The 21,022-nt window shown below is 39.3% G+C and overlaps 2 protein-coding genes across 5 annotated transcripts; one reads left to right on the forward strand and one right to left on the reverse strand.

The window, feature by feature from the left end:
• Positions 1 to 10,192: 10,192 nt before the first annotated feature.
• On the forward strand, positions 10,193 to 15,331 carry LOC307030716 (G2/M phase-specific E3 ubiquitin-protein ligase-like). 2 transcript variants are annotated; one of them, XM_079667329.1, is made up of 13 exons: positions 10,193 to 10,409; positions 11,274 to 11,391; positions 11,526 to 11,638; positions 11,759 to 12,068; positions 12,194 to 12,285; positions 12,685 to 12,726; positions 12,954 to 13,021; positions 13,105 to 13,197; positions 13,304 to 13,614; positions 13,723 to 13,901; positions 14,051 to 14,223; positions 14,356 to 14,570; positions 14,682 to 15,331. In XM_079667329.1, the coding sequence occupies exons 1-13, from the start codon at positions 10,362 to 10,364 to the stop codon at positions 14,921 to 14,923; spliced, it is 2,004 nt and encodes a 667-aa protein (XP_079523455.1). In that variant the 5' UTR covers positions 10,193 to 10,361; the 3' UTR covers positions 14,924 to 15,331. The 2 variants fall into 2 exon arrangements, with proteins under 2 accessions (XP_079523455.1, XP_079523454.1); XM_079667328.1 differs by having other exon boundaries at positions 10,196 to 10,409; positions 11,526 to 11,647.
• A 77-nt stretch (positions 15,332 to 15,408) lies between these two features.
• LOC307030717 (uncharacterized protein) lies at positions 15,409 to 19,411 on the reverse strand. 3 transcript variants are annotated; one of them, XM_079667330.1, is made up of 5 exons: positions 19,352 to 19,411; positions 18,557 to 18,656; positions 17,275 to 18,016; positions 16,628 to 16,846; positions 15,409 to 16,165 (listed from the first exon to the last, which is right to left on the reverse strand). In XM_079667330.1, exons 1-5 carry the CDS (start codon positions 19,397 to 19,399, stop codon positions 15,949 to 15,951), a joined length of 1,326 nt encoding a protein of 441 aa, XP_079523456.1. In that variant the 5' UTR covers positions 19,400 to 19,411; the 3' UTR covers positions 15,409 to 15,948. The 3 variants fall into 3 exon arrangements, with proteins under 3 accessions (XP_079523456.1, XP_079523458.1, XP_079523457.1); XM_079667332.1 differs by lacking the exon at positions 16,628 to 16,846; XM_079667331.1 differs by lacking the exons at positions 18,557 to 18,656; positions 19,352 to 19,411 and adding an exon at positions 18,114 to 18,517.
• Between the last annotated feature and the right edge of the window lie 1,611 nt (positions 19,412 to 21,022).

Consider the following 21,022-nt stretch of genomic DNA (forward strand, 5'->3'; position numbering starts at 1 on the left):
CGAGTGCTTTTGTTTTTAAATCACTTCCGTGAGTTTCGTCTACGCTCATATTTTGTAAGGTTACTTCCGGTAGCAGAATATGAAAAAAACATAAAAACTGTAGTTTTTTTGTTTCTGTTTTCTAGTGATTTTATTTTTTGTTTTTGAGTAGTAGAAAATGAAAATCATCCCGTTTTTTAAGTTTAGTAAATCCATTTTTGAACATGATAAAGAAAAACGCCTTGTATTTCAATTTTGGTTTTTCAATTTTAAAACGAAAATCAAATATCCAGTCGTTTTTTGTTTTTGAATATCCATTTGTGAAAAGAAAATCCAATGACCAAAACCTACACTGACCCAAGAACAAAGCCAAACCAATTGTGGGGTCCCCTAGGGATATGAGTCAGAATAGTATTGTTGATTGTGTTCATTACATTTGGCCCCTTTCTGGTTGGATGGGGAGTACAATATCATGTAAGACATGGATCCATTAGTTCACTCATAGAGAATGCACACATCACTAACAAGACTCCAGCTGTGTTTCAGAGACTTTCACTTATCCCCAGGGCCAAAAGATCAGCTGAGAAACAAGAGGAGGAGTCAGAAATACTCGTTCCCAAAGGTGAGGCGGTTATAATCAAGAAGATTCACCCCCCCTGTATGCAGTTCTTGTATCAAATGATGAGATGGGTTTAAGTGATCAGGATATGTAAGTGATGGGGATTTACAGATTAGGGGAATCTCCAAATACACTGGATCCATGTTTTAGTCTGTACCAGAAACACCCCCTGTTAAGTTTATGAACTACTACTTTACTGGTGACCGATCTGAGCACAATTATTGAAAATGATTACAGTAGAAACAGGCTACTAACCCACAAGTACAGCTTTGTACGTAAAAACTATATGAACAAAATTCCACAGCAGATAGTGGCGACATTGCACTGATACAGATGTCCAGTCACAAAAGTTACTTATTTTCTAAATAACAGTGAGATTTAAATTGATGGAGAAAATATGGGGACGTTCTTTTATAGAAATATGTGGTGCTTGAAACATGTAGGTATTTTCAATTTATAGAAGAAGATGGTTTCCTTAAAGAGTTATTTGGAGTAGCCATGTTACAGTGGGTGAAAGCAATGTTTAGGGATATGGTAAAACCATTAGTAGACATTAACTGGGTTTAGATGACATTTAACATCTAAGGCAAATAGTATGATTAGGAAAATAAAGAGGAAAGGATTGGATTTATTTTACCTCAGTGTGTTAGAATTAACCATAGGTAATACGTCCCGAGATCTCTCTCTCTCTCTCTCTCTCTCTCCGCCTATCAGACCGCTACGACCCCATCTTCCAAGCAGACAAAAGACCTCACCACAGCAGACTCCTCCTTCTCCATCGAACAGACAGAGAAAAAGAGCTGAAATAACAACGACGCGACTGCATCCAGAACCATCTCCACCTGAGGCATCCAGAACCAAAACCAGCTGACATAAAAAGGCACACTCTCATCGGTCCACCACAGGACATGAAGTTCCAAGCTGAGCCACGAGATTTGGTACAAGAGCAGAGTGTGGGACATGAGAGCGGAATACGCCCTCCATGCAACAGCGAAGAGACTGTAAAGGAGGAGATGAAAAGCAAAGCAGTTGGGCCACTGGAAAGAGTTACAGCGGAAGGATCCAAGAGCGGATGGACTGAGGAGAAGGTGGAGGGAGGAGAGGACAGGACAGAGGAGTTGGCATGGTCCGGCAGAACGTGAGGGGGTCGTGGCTTGACAATCAGAGGGGGTGAGAAGGAAAACGGGAGTGAGTGAGTTTACACATAAACACACTTATTAACCAACGAGAAATACGTAAAGAAAAAGATTTATTAGCCATGAATTAATCAATTGGTACATTTATAAAGTAAGAAAGAGGAAACTATTAAATAATCTTAAAAACACACTGAGGGTAGAACATATTATTCAACTTGTCATCATATAAACAAATTATTCTTTAAGAGATTCCAATTCATGTGCGAATTTGGGGAAGATTTAATTTGTTACAAAAATAAATCTACAGTTTAAAGGGATAGTTTTAGTAACCACTCTATAAAAGCAGACAAATCTTTATTTGTATGGAAAATGCTAAAGGTAGCGCTAGTACCAAGCCAAAGATAGTATTCCAATCTAAAGTATTGATTTCACCATTGTAGCATGGTTATTATCTCAGGAGAACTGTTAAGGTGGAAATAACATTTGTTTGTCGTCCAAGATGTATAGTTTTTTTAAAAGACACTGGGCAAAGAGCGATTGCAAATTTTAATTTTGAAAAACTAATATAATTGGGAGTAATTCATGCGGGGCCTTGGATCACTCATTGTAATGGTGCATATCTTTGACAACAGATATTGTTCAGGGAGAAGGGGTCGCTCGACCCACCCTGCAGATGTTTTAAATCTTACTTGCAGCTTCAGAGGGAGCGCACGGCACCAGAGTATGAGTTTTAAAAGACAAGCGCCACCACCTCCTAATGGTCATCCATTCACCAGATGACCTGACATTTAGAGATGTTATTTAAAGGAGAAACATATCTGCCATAAGTGAAAATTCCTGAATGGAACTACAAACGAGTAATTATCACATGCTCGGGCACCCAAGATTCCACACACTGTTAAAGGGGTTAGCATAGCTATTTAAGTAGACCAGAATTGAAGATAAATTAGTATAATGAGTTAGTGATATTCCACCGGTTTCACACCATTTCGGGGACTTTATCACTGCATTAGAACAGACCACCCAAAGGTACTGAAGTAGGAACTTTTAAGTGATGAAATTCTACAACTGTTGTAACTGACCAAAATCTTCTCCCAGAAATGACTGTCTAGAATGCCGTATCCCAGAGTAGATGTTTGGTGGTATCGTGGAACCAAAACCTTGTACTCAGTGTTGCCACAGGATTGGACTGGGACCTGTGCACTAGCACATCCAGTGTTGTTTTTTATATAGTTAATCAACATGGCGAAACACCCCAAAGCCAGTAGGGCTAAGAGACCAGTCCCAAGGGGGGTTTAGGCTCCACACTTTACAAGGATAACATAGGGGCGCCCAGGGGAGGGCTAGATGTTGCATTCCATGTCATAACGTACCGATTGATCACGACCAGTAGCCTGGCGTGGGGAAAAATTTAGGGGAAGCCAATTTTTTTGGAGGGGGGGGGGGGGGGTGGTCAATAACGTAACCAGAAAATTTTACACACATTTGTATCATACAGATGCAGGACTTTTACACGCCTGTTATCTGACCGACAGGTCCGCACGCACTCTCCAGCTGAAACTCTCTCGTCTTATTAATTTAAGCATTTCTTATTAATGTATGCAGTCAAAATCCTCAAGTTTCTGCTTCAAGGAAGCACTCTGTGCAGTGGTTTCTTTGTCCCATCCCTGCTCTGTCATTATCCTGTCAAAAGCGATACAGAGCGACCCGCGTCCTTCATGGATGGCCTGTACTGCGTGGCTTTTAAAGTTCCACCTCACAGCAGAACCCCCTGGTACACGCACAGCTCGATCAACTTCAGACAGTAGTGCTGATCTCTTACATGAACGTGAGAAAAAATTGTGGAAGGCATCGAGATTGGCAAAAAACTGTTTGGCTGCTTGAATGTTGTTTGTGCCTTAGCATAACAGTGGATGAATAGCGCATTGGGGCAGTGTGCTTTCACTAAAGCCTGAACGCGACCGTGCTGTTCGCTCATGCAGACATGAGCTCCGTCATAAGTCTGACAAATCAATTTGTTTGTTGGACTGTAGTTCCCGATGGCTCTCATGACAACTGATGTTACAGCTTTTGCGTCTCTTTCTAAGCCGACATCAAAAAAGCAGAGGAAACGTTCACACACACTGCCTTTTTCATTCACGTATCTGATTATGATAGTGAGTTGGCACTTATTGGAGATGTCTGATGTGTCATCCACTTGTACAGCAATGAAAGGACAAATCTTTATTTCTTTATCAGTCTCATCCTGGATACAACGAGCTATGCTCTCAATGATGTCATTTTGTATGGAGTTTCATCTGCTTTAATTTTTAGTTGCTGCTGTAGCGGAAGTTTAGTGAAGTTATGCTTAATTAAGTATGCCAAATCTCCTCCCTCCATCATGCTTCATTTGCTTGATCATTTCTAACGGCGGTGATGACAGTTACAGTACTACGTAGTAAAACTGATGTCGAAGCGATTTGATTGGATTGTGAGGAAAGGGATTTTGCCTCACAATCCAATCAAATCGCCAGCCTCCAGGGGAAGCCGGAGGCGGCCTGCTTCCCTTGGCATGGCCCTGACCAATCACAGATTGGCAGGGGCATGACGTGGGCCTCATCTGATTGGTCAATTCCTCCATTTTTTTTCACCAAGGGAAGCCAGATTTGGCTGGCCTCCTCTCACAACACTGAATGCAATCTACTGTTTCACCATAACATCTAGAGGGGCGCTGTTTCACTCTTTGTAAAATACTCAATGAGAATGGGAGAGAGACGGAGAGACGGTCCGGCAGGAACACACAGCAAAGGAGAATTACCGAAACAAAACAAAGTGTTTTTATTTATTTATTTAAATTATAACTACAATCAGAAAAAACAGGAGAAGCCTGGCTTCCCTTGGCCTCCGGGAGAAAACGCCAATGATCACGACGGCCTCTTCAAGAGAACATATTACTTTCCAACCCTGTCTCCTAAAAATTACGTTCCCACAGAACTAAACTGCATTCCCAATTACGTTTAACTAGAAACGTATTTTCTCCCACGTTACGTTTGTTATGAACGTATCTCAAATACGTTTATTTTCTACATATCTTCTAGAAACATATTTTCTCCCACGTTACGTTTCTTATGAACGTATCTTATAAATACGTTTATTTTCTACATATCTTTGCCATTTATTGTCTTGCTTATAATAATGATAATAGTCATTTATAAATATTATTTTAGAGCACACATTTGAAATCAGTAGGCGAGGCTGTAATTTCGCCAGCTGTTACTCTCATGAGCGAGGCAGAAAATAATAGTTTTAACATGCCAAAAAGCTGCTGTGTCGTTTATTGGACCTCAAACATTAAAACAAATCAAGAGTTACGTGTTTCTGTCCTTCCTCTAAGAAGAAAGGACAGTAACAGAAGATCTCTGTGAAGCCAGATGTGTTGTTGTTAATGCGATATGATGTCCGAAAAAATGTCAGTTTAGGATTGCCGAAGACACTACACTACCCATAATCCCCAGCTATCGTTTGGGACTACAGTCCCGTTGACAAACCCCGTGATTAATCTTCAAGCTCTGGGATTGGATGTTGGAGTGGCAGTGCGCCAAGGTTACGCCGAGCGTCAAGCTCTTTGAAATGGAACGAAACCACTGCAGACTATTCAAAACTGTACTCGAACGCCCCCCCAGAAATACAGATGCTGGCTATTGTGTTTCGCAACATGTTCTCTATGGCACGTCTCTACTGGGAATTGTAGTTTTAAAAGACGTTTTCGTTTTTCCCAAAATTTGAAGTTGACAGGATTAAACTGTGTACAGCCCTTGAGGTTTAGGCGATGGGAAACACATTGGTGTGTACAAATTTAAAATATGTAATTACTAAATGGGTGAAAATCGCTTTTGCACATAATGGGCAGCATTAATATCCACATGACAGCTCATTGCAGGGCTCGACATTAAGGACTGCCCGATGGCCCGGGGCCATCTAGTATTTAGCTCGGGCAATGAAGCCTCACCTGCTGGTTGCCCGATCGGGCAGTCTATTATGCCAGTATCATGCAGCTCGCGGATCAGTAATGAGTGACCCGACAGTAAAACTAAATATATCTATAACTAGTTTAGGTAGTTTGAGAGGTAATTAAAATAGCTACGTGTGATATTCTAACCTGAAGTGTGTGTTTAGTCCGCTCACCGCTGTATGTGATCATGCAGAGCTGCGTGTCGACTCGTCAGCAGCAGCTGATCTCTCTCTCCAGTCAGATTAGACTTCACTCGCATTTATGTCCATATCGATCAGATCCAGCTAGTTCTAGATAATGATATGACTACCTTTCTTATTAAAAGACACCTAAACAATAAGTGTCGCTATGCAACTGGGTGAGACCACAAAGTATAGCGCAGCATTATGCATTTGTTTACATGCCCACCGGAACCCCGAGGCATTACCAACAGATCAACGCACAATCAACCCATACAGGACATCTCTTTCTCCACATTAAGTGTTAGACATTAGAATTGACTATTCTTGTCTTTCACATACTCTTCTTGTCTGTCACAGAAGTGGCGCAACTGAAGCGGTATTGCGCTAAAGGGAAATTATTTTGACCGAAGAGATTTAGATTTGCCGGCTAACGGGAACTCTGACGTCGCCATTTTGTGTGCTTCGCGGATGCGCTCGGGTCTGCTCGGTCAGCTTCCGGATGAGGAGGCATTCGTTCGACCAACTTACAGTAGATAACATTACAAACATTTTTAACAAGGGCCATAATATTGTAAATAATGTTTGTTTTGGCAGTTATAACTGAATGTAATGTTTTCTACTTTTTTACATCTGGGAAGGCATTTGCCTTCATCAGATGGAAAGTGTCTTGACCAACAACTTAAGTATTTCTTATAGCTATGCAGGGCATGCAAGCGAGCAAACACAAACAAGAACAAACAAACCGAAGAATATAAAAAAAAAGTGAAATGAAGAATAAAATTGAAATTGTACAATATAATATTGTGGTGGTTCTTCTTATAATTCAGTCGAGAGAATGCACCACACAGCATCTAAGACCTGAACAAATCTAAATTTTCTAGGGGGAGGCCCCCCAAACCCTTCGTGCCATTTCGTCCGCGCGCATTTTCAGGGCAACCTCTATTGGGCTCAGGGCCATCTGTAAATGAGCTTAAATAGCCCACAGGGCCATCTCCCAAAATCCTTAATGTCATGCACTGTCATTGTTACTTTGTAATTCTGCTCCACTACAATTCAGAGGTTAACCTAGTATTTTTACTCCACTACATTTATTTTTGTTACTTTGCAGATTCTGATTAATGAGGTGAAATATAAACAACCATTAAATCAGACTTTAGTTACACCTGAGTACAATTCAGGGAAGGTGATTGTCAAGTGCCAACAATCAGGAGAGATATTTGATTGTTGGTACTTGAGAAGACTAAACATTTATCTGCAGATCTCTATAAAGTATATTAATTACTCGTTATTCTCTACTAATAGTTAATTAAAAACTGTATATAATTGCTATTTTGCACATCCCTTTCAAGATTTCAAGATTTTCTAAGGTTTATTAACATATCATATACACAACTACGGTGTAGTTATGTAATGAATGAAAAACTTGGGTCACAGGTTCCTCAACAGTGCATTACAAGACATCTATCAATATGTGTGTATACCTCCACCATTAAACTGTCAAATTCTGCACATTTCTTATACTATCTACATACATAAGAGTATAGTTAATGTGTATAATATCAGTTAAAATAAGTGCTTCAACATAGTTAACATTGCAGGAAAGCAATATATTAGATGTTAAGTACTTTGTCGGGCTTAATATTTATCTGTAGATAGATACCCCCAAAGATTTGTTCTTATTTGAAAGAAGACCTTAACCTAAAATATTCTTTAATGTATTAATAAAGGTTAATTAGTTTGTCTGTTTTGCACATCCTCCTATTAATATCTTTGTAAATCCAGCACTAAACTGTTTTATTGTAGAGATCCCTTACAGTATCTTTTTTTTATATTCTATATTTTTTTATCATTGACCTTCTACTTTCCCCCTATGAAAGTATGTACTCTTAATATTATTTTCATCAAATAACATTATTCAACAAAAATAACATTATTCAACAAAAATAATTCAATAACGTGCTTTAACCACTAGGCGGTGCACACAAGGTACACACAGCATACCAATAATAACTTTGTATTATTAGTGTAGGACACTTATGTATGTATAACATCTGAAGATGTGTAGTTTACTAGTTTTATTCATGTTTTTACATAATTTTACAGGATATTGCTATACTATTTCTCATGTTTTACTTCTACACATTAATATCTGATTTGTAGAACATCACAGACAGAATGGCATATCCGTCATTTAATAGTAAACTATTGAAATTCTGATTCCATATATGTGTCTCCCATCACCCAAATCCCCTGACTATTCTCCTATAGCTATAGCCCCGCCCACTTTGGGGGAAACCAACGCTGTCATTTGAACAGCGATGAAGCCTGAAGCCACAGAGATCTTCTTTTACTGTCCTTTCTTTAGAGGAAGTACAGAAACACATAACTCTGGATTTTTTTTAATGTTTGAGGTGCAATAAACGACACAGCAGCTTTTTATCATGTTAAAACTATTATGTTCTGCCTCGCTCATGAGAGTAACAGCTGGCGAAATTACAGCCTCGTCTACTGATTTCAAATGTGTGCTCTAAAATGATATTTATAAATGACTATTATCATTATTATAAGCAAGACAATAAATGGCAAAGATATGTAGAAAATAAACGTATTTAACATACGTTCATAAGAAACGTAACGTGGGAGAAAATATGTTTCTAGCTAAACGTAATTGAGAATGCAGTTTAGTTCTGTGGGAAGGTAATTTTTAGGAGACAGGGTTGTACTTTCATACCTTAAATGGTATGAAAGGAGGGAGGGTACATTTCTCATGAGGAGACAGTTACAAATGCTAGCAGAACAAGATGATCCACCCCCAATGATGAGTTAGTTTAAATGATGTTAAATGATATGGTGTTCAGAGATGAGATTGTTCAATGAATGTCCAGTTGATGTGATACTTTAAATGATGAAATCATGTGAAGAAGTGAACAAACTAAAATGCTAAAATGGAGTGAATCTATTTCAATTTACTTTACACTATTCCAAGATAGTTTATTTTATTATTTATTATTTTTATACTATTCTGTTTTACTAAATTTCGTGTTTTATAAATCATTGCTATTCTAAAATGGTTTATTTATTTTTACTTTGTAAAAACAAGTGCCTTAACACTGAGCGTGGTGTGAGAACGGTTTCTGTGAAAGGAGGGAGGAAGAAATGTTCTGATACCAAGCCATTGCTGCTATTTTGAAGAATGATATTGAATGTTAACACTAGAAGTTATGCACAAGGGAAAACTTTTATGTTTGAACACAGTCAAAGTATTTTTTGTAGTTTTGTAAAGTTGAGGCTATTGAACCATTCCATTTTGATTGTATGTTTTTGATATGAGTTATGTACTATGCAAAGTTCAGATGAAGAACTGATTGATTTCAGTATTATTTACACACCATTTAGGTGTGTAAATAATCTCGCAAAGGTTTTGCGAGATCTCGCAAAACTTTTTAATTTATTTTTTCTTCCAAACATTTTTTTTTTTTCTCCATTTCCCCTAGGGGGCTCCGTAGGTTCGCAACAGGCTCACAAATGTGAGAGTGGAAAATCTGGTTGGCATTCGGTCAAACCTGAGGTTCTTTGAGCCTGACACAGAGCCATCCTCAACAAGGCTGGACAGTGACACTGAAGAGGAAGACTCAGAGTTGGATGTTGATGAGGCCCAGGAAGAGCCCGTTGACTGAAAGGGTTTAGTCAAAATGCAGAGGATTGCTTGAAGGAAGATTTGTATGTTTAATGGGACTTTTTGGAGGGAGAAGGGCCCTTTTCATTTAACATTTTGAATGGGACTTTGTGGACATTTTTGGATGGGTGGTGCATTTTTGTTCATTTTTTAATGAGTGGGGTTGGGGTGGATGAGTAACATTTAACTCAACATTCCTGTTTTCGTTCTTCAATTAAACAAATAATTGTTCAATAAAATATTTAAAACTTGTTCTGTTGTACATAAAAAAAAATCTGTTGAAATGTCATGTTTTTTTGTTTAATTTTGCATCGAATATTTCCAAAATTCCCCAGCTTAACTTCTCATGGAAACTTTCCGCCCCTTTGCAACCCTATGGTGATTTGATTTGCACCTGCCCATTGCCTGGAAAAGTTAGATGCCGCCTATCACAGTGCTCTGATATTTGTTACTAACTGTAAAGCACTTACTCATCACTGTACCCTGTATGCCAAGGCAGGTCTGCCTTCACTAACTGTACGGAGGCTCAGTCATTGGTGCATGTTCATTTACAACGCCATGTTACGGTGGCCCTGAGAGGCCAGGGTGCTGCAAATAAAAGAACGCTGCAAATAAAAAAAACGCTGCAAATAAAAAAAACGCTGCAAATAAAAAACGCCGCGATGCAAATAAAAAAGCCACAACGGAAGTGAATTACCGGGGACTATTATTGCTGATGCACATACGACGGAAGTTAATTACCGGGGACTATTATTGCTGATGCACATGCGTTTTTTTTATGCGAGAGAAGAAGAAGGCTGGGGGATCTCCGGGAAACATCTCATGGGTAAGTTTATAATGTTAAAGTTACACAGGATGTAGATAATATCTGTCGCTGCCGTATTTATGACTTTAAATGACGTTATTTTGTGTGTGGGAGCAGATTATGTGTGTAGTGTATAATGTTAGTAGAACATAGCTTTGATCAAAACTGCAGAAAGCTATTTTCAAGTTGTTTGCTTGTCTGTAAAAACTGTTTGATTCTGCTCGATTTATCCGTGCAGCTTGAACCGTTTTAAATCTAGACCACACACACACACACACACACACACACACACACACACACACACACACACACTCACAGACTCACAGTATTCTTGCGTGTTTAACTGCCTGAAACTTGTCTTGCCCTTGTCAGTGGGGAATGTCGTGATTAAGACACACTTGCAATCCATTTTGGGAGATTCCTTGTATTAAGCCAGCGTTGAAAGTAGTACTGATTAGTCTTTCCAAATGTGTTAGTGTTATTTAAAAACTAGTGCAGTGCCCGTTCGGGGCATGGCCGTTCAAAGCTTGTGCCTGTACTAAGCGGACCGATTGTTTGGCTCCCATAATTGCTACTTGCAATGTTGTCCGGGGGGCGTACCGGAGCGCATAGATTCGTCAAAAATAAAGGTTTAGAAAAATGAATCCCAAAAAATTCTAAATGAAGGATGCAAATCATCATGCAATCCGCAAGCCATATCCGAAAGCTTAGGTCGATCTGACAAACAGTCAGAGAGATATGCGAGCCACAGACACACACACAGACACACACACACGGACATTTCTTGCTTTATATATAGATAGATAGATAGATAGATAGATAGAAAGATGTTCATGCAATTGAAGCGCAAAGCAACCTAATGATACTTTATTTGTTTTCTTGCAGGTCATAATGTATTGTCCTTTTTGTGGACAGCAGCAGGACTCTAAATCAGCCTTTTGCTGTTCATGTGGCAAGGACCTCAAATTCCTGTGTGATGTTGATAAAACAGGCACAAGTGGAGGTAATTTTTATTTTTTTATTTTTTGAATTAGGCTTAGGCAATGTACACTCTATATCTTATGAGTATGGGTGAGAACACTCTATGTCTCTCTGTTCTTTGTCATTGACGATTGATTGGACTCTTATTTCAAGCAGAGGCTACAGGAAAAAGCACACTGGAGTTATTCCGGACTTTCCGGAGTGTAAAAGAGAAGGAGAGACGAGCAGGTTTTAAGAAAAAAAAAACACCATCAAAAGACAACCTGAAGGTTGTGAAGGTACATTTTTTTGCTGAGATAGACTAATAATTTGCCGACAGTCCATTCTGTCATGTATTTATAGTGTCACTGAACTAGTTAACAGTCGCCTATTTCGTTGTTTCTCTGTAGATTTCAGTAGGCCTTATGAGGCTGAAAGATGGTGTACTGAAGACTGTAAGAGGAACAGTACTTCCCCTTTTGATGCGACCAGAGTCGGATGCGGACGAATTGCAGAGAGCTGCTGAGCAAAAAATGAAGACCTTCGACAGAAATTTACATGGTGGTCCCTACGTACTGCTCTACCCTGACGGTACAAAGATAACTAATATACCAGGAACAGAAGTACCCTTCACTCTAAACGAGTACAAAGAGGTAGTGGGGAAGGCCTACCAACGTATCACACTGTACATTTGTACAGCTGAAGATTTCTTTACATCTTGTAAGTAATTGTGAAATTAATTACCAACCAAGAAGAGCTTTTTAAATTGATTTGTTTGTCAAGGAAAGCACTCTGTTGTTCTGAGTAGTCTAAAATCCTCTTATACCTGTTCTTGTATTTCACAGCTCAGGAAACCAGCTCTGAATCCAACTCATCGGATTCAGAGGTGATCATCATGAGTCCAACTTCTGCAGAATTCAATGCAGCTGATACATTAGTGAGTACTACATTTGTTGTATCTTAGATCGCTTATATTGTAAATTCTATCTGGAAGTGAAAATGTTTCTAGATTTCACATAGACGGCATATTTTTACGATGAAACATGTCCCAAAATAGCATTTTAAATTGCGGTAAATGTTGCAGCGTCCTGGCTTACACATATTATACAAACTTAAGAAAACAACTTTATTTAGTGCAGATCCCTGCAAAATCACACCATAATAATGTGTATGTTTTTCACTGAAAGTAATAATGTAAGAAGGATCATTCCCCCTGGCGCAAATCACATACACTTTCTGTTAGAATAATAGAATTCAATATTTATGTTCAAATGTGTTAAGCTCTAGTTCTGTCAAATTTGAAGTGTCACACTGATATATTGTTTTTTACTTCCAGGTATGGGAACCTGCAGAGTCAGGCAGTGATTCAGCAGCTCCGGTAATTGTGGCTCCAAAACATTGTCTTTTGTTCACATTTAGCCTTGTCTGGAAATATTGTCACACAATTAATGTCTTAAACTACATGAAATAACGTGTCACACTGACCCAGAGATCCACGTTTGTGTACATTAGAATAGTCTTTTCTTTCTAAATCAGCCTTCAGATAGCCATGATTTAAAATACTTCAACTTACCTGTCCTATCCCTGTTATGGTTTGTGATTCAGGTCTTATTTTCTGACTCACAAGAGGGCCCAGGAACATCAGGAGGTGTGCTGGAAACTGCGTGCTATAGGTATTATACTTTCCTTTCTACAATTCAAGTATGTTTTATATGAAAACATCAACAATGTAAACTTGTGTATGTCAATTTCTCAGCAAATATACTCAGCTGTATGCGCCCATTGTAATAGAGGATAAGGATGACTCAGACAGTGTTGAGTGCAGTCATGACATTCCAGAGGATACAAAGTAAGAGAAAAGTTACCCTTACTTCAACTGTGGTTGTTATTTTTCCTGATCAAAAATGTGTGCTATGGTGTACCATTTAACATGGTCATAATTTATCTGATGACAGGGTGGACCAGCAATCACTTTCTGAGATAACTGCAAACCTGGCCCTAGAGATTGACCATCGAGCTGTCAGCAGATTTAACATCTGTCGCTCGAACATCTGGGATGGAGCAGTCAGAGGATTCAAAAGGGCAACATTCTCAGAAAAGAAAGACATCCTGGTGAAATTCTCTGACGATGAAGGGAGGTTTGAGGAAGGTCTCGATACAGGTGGCCCCAAGAGAGAATTCCTCTCCCTTCTCATGAAAGAGCTGAACAAACGGCCCATATTTGATGGACCTGTGGAGAGCCGCTACCTGGTCTACAATTCAACAGGTTCTGTTTTGTGTATAATGTTTTAAAAGAACCCATATTTCAACCTTGCAGTGTTTTCAAATATAGAAACTGATTTAATATTTCTTTATTCTGCATTATCTTGGACAGCTATCAGAGAGGATGAGTATTATTTAGCAGGGAAGATGATTGCTGTGTCCATTGTGCATGGTGGACCAGGTCCTAATTTTCTGTCAGAGGATCTGGTCAGCTACATCTCAGGGCAGAGCAGTTTCAAGGCATCTGTCGGAGACATTACAGATGAGGAGATAGGGAAAGTCCTACAAGAGGTATGAGAAGGGTGTGAAATTCTAGAATAGGTAAAGAGAGAGTTTTGTCCACTTAAACCATTCTTTCAAGATATACTTCTGGCATTACCATTTTTTATAATTACGTGTCATATTTGAAATGTGTGGGACTCTGTTATCTCTTCTTTTAGATTCAGAATTCACCCTCAGTGGAGATCCTTCAGGACTTGATGATACGGAACAGTGCCATGTTGCAGACTGCTGGGTGCTTCAGACATGTCAGGTCATGTGAAGAAAAAAGAATGATAGTAGAGGATTACCTGAAGTGGTACATAATCCACAGGAACAACACTGCAATCGAAAGGTAGGTTTTTGTATTTCATTGTTATTGCTAAAATAATTATGAAAAACGTGTTGCTGTTGTCCCATTTTCTTGCTTACTTACTTCTACATGATGCACATGTATCTTTGCATGCATCTTTTAATTGTATTTTAGATTCAAGGCTGGACTTGAAAGTTTGCAGTTTCTGACAGCTCTGCAGCAGCATCCGACGGTCCTGACCCCTGCTCTCTGTCATGCCGATGTGAAGCTGTCTGCTGCAGAGATGGAAAATCTGTTCCAGCCTGAATTTAGTCAACAGGGAAGCAACAGAAGGGCTCAGGAAGAGAAAGCTATGAGTTACTGGGCAGATTATCTTCTCGATTGTGAAGGTTAGTCAATTTGCTCTTGTCTGATTTTTATACACACAGATTATAAAGAGTTCCGGTGTTGATGTAGATAGTATTTACTGTCAATTGATTCCAATGTTCTCTACTTTTTAGAAAATGACAGCTCAGTGACCTTGGAGGAGGTGTTAATGTTCGCTACAGGTGTGCCATGTGTGCCTCCTGCTGGTATGAGTCCTCTGCCACGCCTTCAGTTCCTATGTTCTACAACGTCAACATTCCCAATGACAAATACCTGTGCCAACATTTTAAAGCTTCCTCTTTTGGACACTTATGGTGCCTTCAAAGCCAACATGAACTTTGGCATTAATAATTCCCCCGGCTTTGGGTGCCTTTAAACAATTAAATAACTTGTGGTAAAAGTTAATGTTCCCACACACAGTAGCTACACAGTCCGTTGTTTTAATGTTGCGATCTGTCAGACCAAAATGTTGTGACGTAAGAGAGATGTGAGTATTTTTCATGGCAGATTTGTCCTATTTCATATCTAACATGTGAACAACACCACACATTTGTATTGTATTGTTATTGTATTCTCGTTAGGTAGGTAAGGTAGACCGTGGTTAAATCAAGAGTTCAGAACATGTGTTAAGATGTTTTACAAATATTTACATAAACAGTAAATAAAGACTGCAAAAGGCACCTTGTTGTGCAAATTTTGTTTTGCCCATTTTATCAACATGTTTTTACATGGACTTTGTGAAAGAGTAAAGCTGAATGACTCTTCATTAAATGGTTTAAAAGTGTTTCATTTTAACGTAAGGACTTGTTTTTCTACGTATAGCATATGTTACACACTCGCTACAAAGATGACACAGCTGTAGCTGGTTCACAAGATTTTATTCTCAGATCCACTGTGAAAACAGAAATAACAGTAGCATATGTGACTGATGCAATGAATGAATGTTATTGTTGATTCATCAATTTGTTATGGGCTGTGTCTGAAATCACTCAATACTCCCTATATAGAATTCCCTATATAAGGAGTAGGGAGTAGTGAATGAGTGATTTCGGACACGCCTTGGTCTTTAAAATGTCAGAAAGTGAAGCCTCACAGAGAACAAATTAATCCAGCAAATATTCACATTTTAGAGGCTGGAACCTGCTTATATTCAAAATTAAAATCAATTACCAAAATATTAGGTGTATAATCTTCTGACGATCGACCATTCAACTGATAACACGGATGTAACACTAAACATGTTTTACAAAATACATGAATATGCTGTATGTTTATTTAAACAAAGAAAGGTTTCAGTCTAATGACTTATGCAAAGATACAAGCTGAATATTTCACTGGACTTATCTATTGGAAACTTGTACACACAAAAAAGGTTCTGGGGGGCTGGTGGGGCAATGTATTCTACACTCCAGACATGTTTTTCATGGAAATGTAATTCTGAACAGCAGCTGTCCAGTTCACTGGTGGAGCCAACCCACTCCGTCTTTGCAAGTCCACAAAATGCATCTCCAGATTCTCATCACCACACAAATTGTACTGGGATGATGCTTGCATGATGCCATCAAAGTGGTGTAGGGCTTCCCAGGACACTGGAAATCCACACTCCCTTCCGCCAAACCTATGACCAGTCATAAATTGAAACATGAGTCAAGTGATTACAAATGGATCATTTAACCCCCCAAACATGCTAGATAAGCATTATAACTAAAACTCCATTGAGTCAGTTCTTCGTTAATTAAATCCTAAACAAAGAGCTTTGACTTGAGAAATTAATCTCAGGTTGACAGCAGCTCTTTCAGTCAAATATGGTCATTCTACTCACTTTCTAACACAAGGTACTTTTTGGAATTGAGTAAGATAAATCGACAGAATAGCTTTGGATATCTTCTGATTTAGGTTTTGTGTTGGAATCCATTTTTAGTCGTTTAAGACTTGAAATCATTTTGAAATAATGAGTTTTCAGACTAAATGAATCACGTTATTTATCAAGTGACAAACTTGTCATATTGGGCTGATACACCAAATTATATGAAGTCAGATATATTTTAAAGTAATATTACCAAACAATTTGAATACAAACCTGTGAGGCAGGTGGTACATGGCATCAGGTTTACCTGATGGACACTGAGACAGGCGAACAGGTCTGATGGTGTGGTTGTTCCACAGCTGTCTGTACTCATCGAGGTCTTTTTGGAAGATGCCCAAAAACACATATCGCAGCAGACACTTGTGCTCATGGCTCCCATTGAAGAGGTGCCTCTCTCTAAGGTCACTGAAGAGCTCGATCCAGAACTGAGTCCTAATGGTGGAATTCAAAACTTTTGTATTTCATGAAAAAAAGACAACTTCAAGTAAAAAGTCACAATATTTCTAGAGATGTTGAACATTTCTTGGTGCGCTCCTACATTATTTCATTTGGGAGCACATAAACCCCCTTGGGAAAATGTTAGTGTACAGCTCTAATGTAATTTCACAATTTTTTTCATCCAGATAGATTTAAAGTATTTGGGCACCTCTGTACCACCCACCCCCACACACACACACACACACACACACACACACACACACACACACACACACACACACACACACACACACACACACACACACACACAACACACACACACACACACACACACACACACACACACACACACACACACACACACACACACACACACACACACACACACACACATTATTGGACCTGACCTTAAAAGGCTATACCTTTGCTTTCTGAAGAAAGACCACCAACTCTCGATGCGCTGGTTTGCAGTTGAGGTACCATACATGTGACTGAGGGCTCCTGCAAAATCATCTGTGTGTTGAGATCGTAATGTGCAGTTAATGGCTGCCATAGTGCCGTTTTCAGTTCCACAGTCAGTGCGAAGGCGGGCTGGAAGTAGTCCAAACTCCGATACACACTGCAGGTAGTACTGCGCAATGATGCCCGGATCGTTGTTAGTGCTGCCACTCCTGAGCCACATAACTTTCCTTGAAAAGCCGTCGATGCAGCCACTGATGGCAATACCAAAGGGTTTAAGTTTATCATATCCATCAGCGTGCCACACTTGGTTTGGTCCTGCTGTGACGTATCCCCTTCGGACAAACCTTCGCCTGGAACGAAGTTGAACACCAGATGGATCTAGTCTGGAAATCGTCTGTCTAACATCCTCCCTTTTTACTGTCAGGTGATACTTTTGTTGCAATGTCTGCCACATAGCTCTGTAACCCAACAGCCGACCCGAGCCTCTCAGTTCATGTGCAACAGTTTGGTGTACAGTGCCAATGGGAGTGTAGTCTGTCCTTCTTGTTAAGCCAGCGTTCTGTAGCCTCCTCTTTAAGGTCCTCAGACTAAGAAAAATGTTGTGTCTTTTTTCTAGAAAATCAAGTATCACTTCATAAGCGTGTCCCTCCGTGAAGTACTTGTGGATGAGGCCTGCCTTGATTCCTTCATTAGATGCTGTGACTGAAGGGAAAAGACAACAGTGTCATTAGGAATGAAACTTAATAACAAAAAACCTATTAAGAAAAAAATGAAAATGTATCAGTAATGAGGAAAATACCTGAAATGTTTGATGCATAAGTGTATGTTTTCAGTATGTTCAATGCGTGAACAATTCCAGACATGAGGAGCAAAAAAGAAGAGAAATAAACAGGCAAAGGACAACATATTGGGATACTTACATAATTGGTAAGGATAAAAATACATATCAATCTAGAGGTAGCAAACAAAAAGGTACCCTTTTAATGCCTGTATTTGTGCATAAACGCATCAGAAGGCTCAACCCTCAGCACATGAAGGAGCACATAATTGGTCAACTTTGGTATTTCACCTTATTTTTTTACTTGTTGGCATTTTTTTTTATCAGTAGTTCTAAATCATGTTGAAATTGCCATGACTGACAATAATATGTGTATAGCATATATTAAAATGGCAACAAATCATATACAAATAAGACATTATCACTGTACTGGTGAAATTCTTGACTTTTAAGGAGGAGCTTACCATCTTCGAGAAAGGGAGCCAAACATTCAATGTTGCTGCCACAGGAGCCGCAAAACCTCCCAAAACACCCAGCAGTCCCACAATATGGACAATACATTGCCTGTGGAAAAAGAGCAATGTGAATGTTATTCATTTGCAATTAAGTAACAGCTACTTGGTAAGCTATTGCAGCAGGTAATGTTACCTGCAAACAGCTGACACTAATTTAACAGCAGATATCAGCTGCAATCACTTAATATCTGAACCATGCATCTACAATGTCAAAATACATAAAAAAAAAAAAGAAAGATTTAAAGCCAGTACACTTCTCAAAGGAAGCACGTCTTGGATAGGATAGAGACCCTTCTCTATCTCTAAGCAGGATAAGAGACCCTCATTTATCTCTAGACAGGCACATTTAGATGACATGTTGATGGAGTCAAGATTGACTACAGGATGTTAGTGAAGATCTATACTTGTATGTATTCAATATAGGGCTGGGCAACGATTATAACGCGTTAACTTGCCCAGCCCTAATTCAGTAAAAGTTGTTCCTTCAGAGCATGTTGAGGAGAGGACCCGAGCTCGTCTGTTGAATAAAGGCATATTCAACTTACTTTGTGTGTCTTAGCATCATCTTTAAGTCCCGGTCGGCTCAGATCCGTTTGTTTAGAAAACAGCTAACGTTAGCAGATAAAAGTAGCTATGTTCTACTAACATTATACACTACACACAAAATAACGTCATTTAAAGTCATAAATACGGCAGCGACAGATATTATCTACATCCTGTGTAACTTTAACATTATAAACTTACCCATGAGATGTTTCCCGGAGATCCCCCAGCCTTCTTCTTCTCTCGCATAAAAAAAACGCATGTGCATAAGCAATAATAGTCCCCGGTAATTAACTTCCGTCGTATGTGCATCAGCAATAATAGTCCCCGGTAATTCACTTCCGTTGTGGCTTTTTTATTTGCATCGCGGCGTTTTTTATTTGCAGCGTTTTTTTTATTTGCAGCGTTTTTTTTATTTGCAGCGTTCTTTTATTTGCAGCACCCTGGCCTCTCAGGGCCACCGTACCATGTTGGGTAAACTACCTTTTTATATCTGCTCTCTGATCTCTCGACGAATTGAAAGTACTTATTGCCTGAGATCTCATGATGTTGTTTTATTAAATGTGTCAAGTGCTAGGACTGTTTTAGGGAAGAAAGCTCGAGCTTAAGGACGTCCCGTCGTCCTGGGGCCGAAAAAAATACTGTCGGGGAGGATAAAAAATAATTTTGGGACGAGTTAAAATAAAAATACCCTGCTAACTCTACTACAAACGACGATGAAAATGAAACCGATTGCACGTTTTGTGTAGCACACAGTTATTAAACCTTGTCAACATAAACACACACGCTCAAAACATTTAGCAACCCGCGAAATACACACACACACACACACACACACACACATACACACACACACACACACAGTACGTAGCTACAGCTGTGCTCGTGAATTCCTGGCCCGCAAATTCGCGGGTCTAGCAGCTACAGTATGTAGGCTACTGAGTGTGTGTATTTCGCGGGTTGAGTGATGTAAAATGCCAATGGTATCCCATGGAGGAATTCTGAAATGTTTTACCGTTACATCACAAAAACGCAGAACCAGACCCTGGAGCGCCGGCCTCTTTATTTACTTACTCGTCCTCTTCCTCCCATATGGGTAATAAAGCTGAGATGAGCATGAGAACCCTCCATCGTATTTAGTCCTTAGCAATATGCTGCACCTCTCCCCATGTATGGATGGGTACTGAGCCCCGGTATTAAAAGGGCTCCGCCCGGGCCGGAATTATTAAAGACAGTGGTAACGTTCAGCTCCGACGTTATCTGACTTTTTATCGGTACTGGAGACATTTAAAAAATATATGTCATATGTATTATTGCTACATAAACATTATATCGCAGTTTTAGTTTAGCCAACTCCGTTTCTAATATGCAATAAGACTACAACATGCGTCTATGATGTATTTTCGAGTTTTCCAATCCAGACGAGATCTCTCTCTCCCGCCTGTGTGCGAGGGGGCGGGGCAGTTTGTAAAGGTCTCCTGACTGTGTTACAGACTGTCATCCTGGTTAGTGGTTACTCTGGGTTCTGTCTTCAGGACAGAGTGTTGGATTTTTTTGTTAATTGGATGGGACTTGATTTGATTCAATATTCGAGTAATTTTCTCGTTTGTGTGTTTGTTTCAATATGTTTGGCCTTTGTTCATGTGATTGACTGATTTACTCAAATAAAAAGGTTGATGAATTATCATCTAATGATTTGTATGATGTTTTATTTATGTTAAAGGTCACTTTGAATGATTTTAACTAATGATAATGTAGAAAAACTAATATTTTAAATTCGGGACGGTCCACATTAATTTCGGGACGGCTTAGATTGTATTTCGGGACGGTTCCGGGAGGATGGTGAAAAAAGTTAGTCGAGAGCCCTGGAAG

The sequence above is a fragment of the Notothenia rossii genome, assembly GCF_949606895.1.
Source record: "Notothenia rossii genome assembly, chromosome: 2".
Taxonomy (NCBI): domain Eukaryota; kingdom Metazoa; phylum Chordata; class Actinopteri; order Perciformes; family Nototheniidae; genus Notothenia; species Notothenia rossii.